This window comes from Esox lucius, chromosome 10 (genome assembly GCF_011004845.1).
Source record: "Esox lucius isolate fEsoLuc1 chromosome 10, fEsoLuc1.pri, whole genome shotgun sequence".
Taxonomy (NCBI): Eukaryota; Metazoa; Chordata; class Actinopteri; order Esociformes; family Esocidae; genus Esox; species Esox lucius.
Window position 1 is genome coordinate 12,847,949 of NC_047578.1, and position 10,252 is coordinate 12,858,200.

At 42.8% G+C, this 10,252-nt stretch overlaps 1 protein-coding gene across 1 annotated transcript; it reads right to left on the reverse strand.

The window, feature by feature from the left end:
• Window positions 1–356: 356 nt before the first annotated feature.
• On the reverse strand, window positions 357–9,164 carry rbm24a (RNA binding motif protein 24a). Its single transcript, XM_010873541.4, has 4 exons — window positions 8,685–9,164; window positions 7,943–8,066; window positions 7,340–7,394; window positions 357–1,554 (listed from the first exon to the last, which is right to left on the reverse strand). The coding sequence occupies exons 1-4, from the start codon at window positions 8,850–8,852 to the stop codon at window positions 1,203–1,205; spliced, it is 699 nt and encodes a 232-aa protein (XP_010871843.2). The 5' UTR covers window positions 8,853–9,164; the 3' UTR covers window positions 357–1,202.
• Window positions 9,165–10,252: the final 1,088 nt, after the last annotated feature.

Genomic DNA, 10,252 nt, shown 5'->3' on the forward strand with positions numbered 1-10,252 from the left:
ACAAATGAGCACAAGTGATGCGTTCTTTCCAGAGTGATCCGTCTGTGTGGCGCTGGGCGAACTGTCCAACCCCCCACCGCCCCCACAGCTGCTCCCTCTTTCTTTCTGATCACTCTCACTCTCTTTCAGTACCCTCCTCTCTTTCACTACCTCCCTCTCTTTCACTCTGACTAGATCCCATTGCACAGAGCCACAGGAACACAACTGTGCCTTTTGTCCTTTACCACTATGTACACAACTGTGTGTGTTTGTATTTGTGTGTGTGTGTGTGTGTGTGTGTGTATTTGTATGTGTGTGCGCATGTGTTTGAGAGTAACTGATTTCGTGCTTCTCATTGTCTGACCTTTTTTCCTTTCTTTGTGAGTTGCCTTCATATTGTTTGTGATCCGCTTTGATGAGTTGATGGCATTTTTGGTTATTCCTGCAGTTTTTTTTGTCTCCCGGTGAATTGTTTAGTTTGCATAGGTCAAGAGTTCGAGATACGGAGTGAAAAAAAGGGACATTCAGCATCAGGAAGATAAAAACGTAATTCTTAACGTGTGACACATGCTATGACTCTTTTCTCCACAGTTATTTCAACTATTCCCTGACACACAGAGGTTGTCTTTACTAACACACTGGAAACTGATCAATTTCCCTGATTATCAGAAAATTTACTTCAAATGCAATTGAAAAGACAGAACGACGAGAGCCCTTGAAATGTGGTAATAAATATAGGTTATAAGGGCTTCAGAACCAAAACACTTTTGAGACACATCTAAGTGTCGCTCTCTCTCCTATGTTAATGACAGCAATTGGACACAAGGCCATGTTTTACAACTAGCTACAACCACAGTGATTAGTTGTTGCATTTCTCCTCTAAAAATAAATACTCTACTACAGTAATAATAATAATAATAATAATATTATTAACAATGATAATAATCAGAAGGATAAATCCACCGTCCTTTGTTCTGTGAATTTTGTACGGTACCTCAATTTTTCATTTGGTTTAAGCACAGCAAGTTGGAAAGCTACTGTATGGAGTTCCCATCATCACCATCATCATCATCATCATCATCATCACCCTCCTAATGACTCCGTCACTTAACCACACGCCTACCCCTCCGGCCTCTCTCTCCACCCATCCTCCTCCATTCCTCTGCACAGCCAATCACCCGAGGGCGCCCTCGGACCTCCCCACCCCTCGCGTCCCCTGGCTGCTATTGCATGCGGTCGGCTTGCAGCTGCTGAGGCTGGTACTGACCGAAGGCCGCGGCCGCGGCTGAACCCGGCGCAGCGGCCGCCAGGGGCTGCTGAACGTAGCCGTAGCCGGCCGCGGTTACGTAGCCGGCCGCCGCGGGGGAGGCGGCGTAGGGATACTGCTCGTAGGCGGCGGCTGCGGCGGCGGCGCTGGCAGCGGCGGCGGAGTACTGCGCGTAGGCGCCCCCGGTGTAGTCGATGTACGGGGAGGCGGCCGTGGAGGCGGAGGCCGCGCTGGGCTGCATGGCGTGGGGGATGACCATGGCGCTGGGCTGCATGAAGGCCTGGGGGTAGACGTAGTGAGCGGGGATCCTGTGGGACGGAAACGGGCAGAGTCAGGGGAGGAGAAAACACATCTGGCCTCGCATAGACACTGACGACAGGACCAGCTGAAACCAACCCAACCACACTGCGGCCAAGCGCCCCACAATACAACACCACCAGTCAGTAATAAGAAGAAGAATAACACCACAGAAATGCCTGCTAGTAGTTATGGGAGATATAGGGTTGCCAAAATAGAGATCTTCATGTGAAAAGAAATTGAATGATGAGCTGTTCAAAGCTAAGGGGGTTTGATTCTCTTATTACAGAAGTTAGACATTTGGGGCAGTTTTCCAAGAAACAGATTAAGCCTAGTCTAGGACTGAAAAGAAATTCCCAAGTAGATTCTGCATTGAGCTTGATCTTTTTAGTATAGGACAAGGCTTGAACTGTGTTCAAGAAACTAGCACTTGAGGTTTTTAGTGACCTAGGCTACTTGCCCAACACCTGTCATCAGAGATTTAGGAGAAGAGTGTGTTTGGAGCATATTCGCCATCACGGAAAGACAATCCATTGATAAAAAGCCAGGCTAAATTTACAAATCTGAATTGAACTTTGCTGAGATGGAAGGAAGGACTGTGCGCTTGGTCACACAGTGATTTAGCCCTGGTGCCATTCCAAGTTGGTAGGGGACAGGGAACAGGTGGGGGAGGGGGCTCACAGGCAGCGCCGGGAGGGGGGAGAGATGAGGGGGCATTGTGAAAATGTCGGTGCCACTTTGACAGCTGGACAGTTTTCAAAAAGGACACTGCTGGCTGTTCCCCCCCCTATGTTCAGACAAAGAGCCCCAGGCCAGCGCTATCTCAGACGGACGTTTGGATTAAAAAAGCAAATCAGGAACAATGAGCACATTCTGCCCTTCATGACATATCCCGGCCATAAGGCCCACTGGGCTAGGCTCTCTTAGAACTATCAGCTAGCATGGTGACGACTGGATACTATTACAATGTGGTTCAATTGGGCAAAACACAAGTTGTCGATATGTACTTAAAAATCCTAAATGGTGGTAACAGAAGTCAAATTCCATGATTCAGGTGGACGTGACTGGTCCTACAGTGTAAACAACCTCCAGTACACAGATACTGATGTAGCAGCGTGGGTACAAATCCGGTCTACTGATACATTTCTTCCCACACTGTTCTATCTTTACCACTTTTTCTGCTCTGTCAACAAAGCATAAAATGCCAAAAACATTTCTTAAAATATTACCATAAATTATGATTCAGTAACACATTCAGAAAGAAATTATCTATATTTTTAAGTTGACTTATCTCCATTTGATCAAACGACATTGTTTGGTTTTAATGAGTTGTGATGTGTTGATGTTATCATCTGGCCATTAAAATCTGCTGAGAACAACCAAATATTTTAAAAGACCGAATATGTATTGGCATGAATTAAGCCAATAGGAAACAAGATGGAGTTAGGAAACTTTTACAATTCTACTGTTGGGAATCTGGAGTGGAGGAGGAGAAAAGACAAACAAGACAAGATCTATCATGGCAACCCTATTGTCAGCACTCTATTACACAACCAAACACATTTTAAAACACTGGCCCAAAAAGGAAACAGAAAAAACAAAGCAAATCTACAAACACAGGCATTAAAGACAAAACATGTCAACATGTTCTACATAGATCGCCAACACAGCACAACCACAACCACTTAGAGAACAAAAAAGGAAATAGACTTTGATAAACGTATATATCTCACTCATTTGTTTATCAAAGTTGGACTTGGATAAACAAATGTTGGCCTTGCCCAGGACTCCTTTAAAACTACATCATCTGTAGGCTTCACTTGATGCTTTACAGCTTATGCTTTAACAAGTTATATTGTCATTTGATTTTTTTTTTAATTACATTAACTTATAAATGTATACAAAATAAGTATTAAAATAATAATTTTGATACTGCACAGCGGTAAAGCTTCATATTACGATAGAGGCCTATGACATCACACTCTTGGCAGATGCCCCAGCCTGGCACGCTGTTGTCTTAGCACAGTGTTACAGTCACAGCACAGGCTGAATGTGCACACACACACACACACACACACACACACATTTGTTTTTCTACCCTTGTCGGGAAATCTATGTTGCTTATCCCCTTGCCCTAAACCTAACCCACATGTAAACCTATCCCTTACCTCAACAACCTAACTTCTATGCCTAAACTTAACATAGCTATAACACCTAACCCTAACTGCCTACAACTAAAATCAAACCCAATTCTAACAGTGTGTCCAATTGTGTGTTTCTCCCCAAACTTCGGCCTGTTTACTCAAAGCAGGGCATTGACTTAAAGTAAACACGTTGAAGCTGACCATTCTTCCATTATTGCCAAAAGGTTTCAGGTCAAAAGTGCCCCATGAAGGGAATAGGGTGACGTTTGGGATGCCAGCGTGGTGCCTATGGTTGTGAAACATGTTGGTGCTGGCAACTGTTGGCAGGGTTATCCATCCACACCAATGTCTGTAGACATCAGTATAGTATAGGCAAAGTTCAGAGGTACACGTTCCATTGGAAGTAACAGCAGAAGACACTCATGTAATGTGAATCTGGTCTCAGACATGCTCCTTGTCACCTGCAATCATTTGACTGATGGGAGAGGCTGTGCTCAGCTATTTGAGGCTTGCCCATCATCTTCAATACAGCTTCACGTACCGGGCTGCGTTTCCATCTCAAGATCTAAACCCCCCACCTACCTTCACTTCATGACCACTCCCACCTATCCTATTCTCTATCCTTCAAACTCTTCTCATTCTTCATTAGACTACCATAATTTGTTTCTCCATAACCAACAACACAAAATGTCTGTCTTTGTAAATGCTTTGTAACTGAGCACACAGGCAAAGACACACACACGGACGCACGCACACGCACACAAATAAACCAGATTCAGTTATCTGCCCTGATTCACATGTGTTTGAATGATGATCAAGACAACCAAGCCAAGCTACAAATAGCAGGGTTACAGTGGGTCTCATGGTCCTTCATTAACATATACTCTGTATCTGGACCGTGGTGGTTCTGACTTTGGGTCAAACAATGGTCCTTGAAGTTAAGGCTAAATAAATGTCTACTCAAATCACGTGCCTTATGGGTGATGTTGATGACCAAAAAGGGGGGAGGAGCAGAGGGGAGTATACAAGTCTACACCTGTAAACCTGCTGAATCTCAACCATTGGGATTGTATTGCATTAAGAAAAGCCTGTCATGCTATGGTTCAGTGTGAGAATGGGACAAGAACATGTATAGATCCGGCTCCTACTGGCTGCCACCTCAACCCAAAGCCTGGCCCCAGAACGGTCTGTGCAGCTTGGTGCTATAGTCCATGGAGACTGATGTCCAGTCTCCATGGACACACGGAAGGCCCCAAGTGACACCATATTCCCTGCACATTATCTTCATTGGGGCCCTGGTCAAAAGTAGTGCACCGTGACAAGGAATAGTGTGCCATTTGGGACATACACAGAGTAAGTGGGGCCTTGGGCCGCTCTCGTGTTGGAATAAAATAGGTGGCACTATCAGGTACGGAGGGAGCTGACCTAGCACAGCTGTATGGGGCTTTCTGTGGCCCTTTAAACCTCCCTGGGGCCTCTAGCCTGATGTGTTTGACCTGCTGTTTTTAAAGAGCGTCCCATTCCGACATGACAGCGAGAGCCCCAGCCCCCCTGCTTCCCAGCACAGGCTTCATGCGACTGCAGCGTCAGCACTCCAGCCTTTGTGTGGCACAATGGAGAAGCTTGTTTTCCTTAACGCCACGGACCCATGTGACGAAAGCTTGTTCAGAGGCTGTGGCATCCAGACATTTGTTTATGTCACAGCAGAGACTGTGAAACACTGATCTACCACTGGACTGACTACACACAGGATACACAATATATGCGCTCGCGCACACACACACCAAGTGGATTTAAACCAAAATACTAAAAACATCTCATTCATTGTGGTCATAAACTACCACTGTACACATGCTTATGACTTGATTAAGTCAATAACAGCTTGCTTCATACGTCACAATTTTCCAGGAAATGCAGTGTTTCTCAATCTTGGTCCTGGGGTCCAAAAAGGGTACACATTTGTCTATGTTGCTCTAGCCCTAACACATTGCATTTTATTGATCAACTTATTGTATTGACTTCTATTTCAGGAGGTGTTGTAGTTGTTGGCTTATGTAAACACAGAAAAGTGGAATTGAGTCTTCGGATCAAGATTCAGAAACACTGACTTGGTGTCTAAGTACAGATCTGTAGGAAGTGGGACTCACCTGACAGTCTAGTTCTAACTCTGTCTTTCTGTCTGTAACTCTCTCTCTTCCTCTCCCTGTCTCTCCGGTCTAGGTCTGTCTCTCTCTGTGTCTATATGTCTCTTTGAAAGAAAAAAAGTTGTTCTCCTGATAGTCCTAGGGCCATGAAGTTTGAATGATGTCATACAGGGAAAAATGTATGGTTAGGGAGACAGCATCCAACTGAGAGACTTGGTAGATAGGGAGAGATAGAGAGAGAGGAGGGAAAGAGGGACAGACGAGGAGAGGGAGAAATAAAGGGAGGGTGAATACAAGAAAATGACGGTCAAAGGAGACAAAGCCCATGCAGCATGTTTCTGGTGGCAAGAGACAGAGAGAGGAGACATAGAGAGGAGACTGAGAGAGAAGGGAACAGATAGAGGAGACGGAGAGAGAAGGAGAGTATAAAGTTCCTGGGAAATACCATCCCAGTTTGATAGCTTTTCACAGCTTGAGTGTTAATGCAAGATAATTATTACACCAACAGGGTCAAAAAAGACATGCAAGCGATGAGTTGTTGGTGGATTTGGTTCGCAGAACGGGTGAGAGTGCTAGTGGGGGGTGAAGTAATCTTGCACAGAAAATTGTCAGTCACTCCAGCAACACATCCAAAAACATGTATAGAACATCCTGTTACCAAAGAAAAGCTAAACCCACAAACTACAGCACAAAAGCATCAAATCAATCCATTTTGAAACACTTTGCTCCCTCGGGCAAAGTCAACACTCTTCCACAAAAACGGAAAAGAACACCCCAAAAATCTTCAAGCCATCTTTTTTGTCATTAAATAAAGCACACGGTTTAGCTATCAACACCACTTCATTACAGTAAAACAGCACACAAAGCTCTAATTGCTATTCAAAATAACAAATACAACTCAAAACCAAAATAAATTAAAAAACAACGTACATGCATCTATAATCACCATTTGAGCTTGTTTGTGTGTGTTTGAGATTACAGGTAATTCTGATCTGTGACATGCTCACAGAACTAATCCTGAAACCACCAGTTATCTTAACCGATATCGAGCCTGTCGGACCAGAGAGAAATAGATCACATTGAGTCATTGAGGCTGGAACTACACATCAGTTGAACTAGAAACATAATACACATAAACATGCACGCATGTGCAGCCACACACACACACACACACACACACACACAGAACACTAGTTTTCCCTTTCACTCACACAAACCTTGAATTGATATTGCAGTCAACTTTGTAGTCAGTGATAAAAAGAAAGAGTATTTGTGATTTTGTTTTCCTATTACATAATTATCATACACTGTAATCATGTAAGTATGAAGACAAATAGGATTAAGCACAAAGCAATGATATAAACATGATATGAAATTAAAGTACATTCTTACAATGAAGTATGTCAACCAAATGAGGGACAATATGTTTCCAGAGTCAGTGAGGTTCATGAAAATCAGCTAATTTGTATTATCTAAACCATTCTGTCAACACATGCATCACTACTTACCCATAAGGCCTTTGGATAAATGCTGGGTGAATTTGTGGAACACCAAACGTGAAACCTGGACAGAGAGGGGTAGTGGTCAAAATGTTTTGAGGATCCTATGTCATGATGAATCCCAAATGGTACCCTATTACCCATCTGACCAGGCCCATATTAGCAATATCATAGAGAAAACAGGGCAATTAGACCAGGCCCATAGTAGAGCACTATTATATAGGAATAGGGAACCATTTGGGACACAGAGTCAGTACATTCTAGACATTAGGTGACAAGAGTATTCCAGTAATTAGGGTTGGGTTCAATTCCAGTATACAAAATCCCATTCCTTCTTACTGAAAATCCTCAAAGAGAAGTGGAATTCGAATAGTTGTCACAACTCCTGAAATGTGTAAGTCAGTCTTGGACCACCAATACAGTATTATGTCCAGACATGATTTGCATGCATAAGAGGTGAACAATAAGGGGGAAAAAAGCAAAGCTATTGAACAAAACGTGCACCCTAAATGTTCATAGAATATTAATACATTGAGGCAGTGAGTCTCACTGCACTGCACTGCACCTATGAACTGCACCTATACGTGTGTGTGTGGGTGTGTGTGTGTGTACCTGGCTGCATCACTCGTGGCTTTGCCCCCAGGTATGCCAGGTTGACATTGGCTTTCCTGCCATCAATGATGGGATTGGGGTCTTTACAGGCTCTGTCTGCAGCTGAGCGGTCTGCCATCGTCACCTGAAGGAACAACCAAATCAGTATATCACATGATCAAACGTTTTTGTTTTTCAGGAGAAGCAGGCCAGGACACCCTCTCTATACATATAGTTATTAAGTTAAAACCCTCACATTAGTATATCGGTATTTCCTGCTTCAGAGCAGATAACTAGAGAGAAAATAAAATTGATACATTGGCCTTTGGTAGCCTTTTTCAAATAACTTCACCAAGAACGCCAAGCAAAGACTTTTCAACTTCTCAAACTACCCTTGAAATAGCCAACATTTTTCTCATGAATGCTATTAGACATTGATATAATGACGTTCTGAACATCATTTTAAGACAGTCAACGTATGCACGTGCATATCATTTTCTAAACATGTCAGAGCGCATGCCTGAACGCAACAAGTTGCAATGTCTCCTAACCGTTGTTTCAATGATATAACGTACCATGGTAAAGACGTCCTAAAAAACTAAAATTGTGATGGTCATGAAATATTTTGAAATAGGTCTACACTAACATCCACTTAAACAACGTTTGCTGCTATTTGAAATATTGCCGATATTTAATTGACAGTGCAAGTGAAGTCGCTGTCTGTGTAACCAAGTTTTGAAAAATATATGATATTGATACTTACGAATCCATACCCCCTAGATTTGCCGGTCTGTCTATCCGTAATCACGACTGCTTCTTCAATTTCTCCGAACACTTCAAAATATTTCCTGAGACTGGAATCCGTGGTGTGGTACGGAAGACCTCCGACAAAAATCTTCGTGTAGGTCGTGTCCTTCTGTGTGGTGTGCATCTTCACCAATATTTTTGTGCAAAATAGTAAAATTGTATAAATAGAAACAATAAAAAATATAGTGCAAGAGTTCCTTATCAGCTAGTTACGTTATTTATTAGTATTGCAATAAAACGGAGCACAGGCTACGAGATTTACAACTGGAGAGGCTTCAGAGAAACAACACAAAGTTAGACAAAAATCAAGATTCGAGGTAGATTATCTTTCGACAGGAGATATGGAGCGGATTTTCCAAGAGATCATCAGGTGTTTTCAACTCTTCTTCGTAACTGTCGTGACTAAACTAAATATGTTTCAGACCCATTCCTAAAAGCGCGGCCCATAACTCCACCCAGCTCAGCACGAGGGCGTATACAGTACGCGTTCATTGCTGCCCGCCCACATGCTACAACCCACGCTCAAGCAAGCAGTTGAGTCTCGCAGGATGAAACATCTATTCATGCAAATTGATTACGAAAAATAGGCCACTTCACCATATAGTAACCTATCGGAAGTTTATGGTCATTCCTTTTTTATTACCCTTCTTATAAACCTTAATGGTGTTATACAAATTACAGTAGCTAACTCAAAGCAAGGTTGCTTTATAACTTAATGCTTTAAACCTGTCAGAAAAAAACAGAAGACCCCATTATCCTCCAAAAAGGTATTATTTAAATTAAGGCGTAGATTCTGTTACTGTCCCAAGGGGAAAAGGCCAGCAGGTGGTTGGGTGGGTCTACCCATTACGCACTAATAGGAGACAGATTGTGAGCAGCCCATAGAGGCACGTGCTTTGTGGCAGCAGCAGTGCAGCGAGACCGGTGCACACAGGTGTAATCTCTCGGCCTCAAAATGGCGTTCGGATTGAGTTTCTTTTTTTAAACTTTTGTTCAGGTCTTGGCTGTATCAAATCATCAATGGTTTAAGACAGCAATGGACAGTTTTATAGGGCCCTGATATCTCTATAGGAGGCAACTGATGGCTGAACAGTCTTAACGGGTGTGATTTCAACCAACTGATGATGGAACTTATTTATTATAGCCTATAAACTTTTAAAAGTGAGATTTAGGGCACTTTAGAGGCCTGTTATAAAATAACATTAGGCTTCATTATAAGGACAGTGAAAATACATCGTAAAATATCTTAACTCTTGACTTCAAACCCAGTTGCAAATCATTGAACAGGGCCTCTGAGTCTTTGAACCAGAATTTATTATTCAATGTGGGACAATTATTATTAGCTTCCCTCCTGCTTTCTTTAACTGCAAAAATTCTTATTATTTGCCTGTAATTTATAGCTTCCCTAGAAATATGAGCTGGAACTCTGAATAATTCATGATTCTACCTCATGTTCCAAGTCAGCCGTGGAGACACCTAATCTATGTAGGCCCTAAAACTGGTAAGGGACAGTTGCTTGATGTA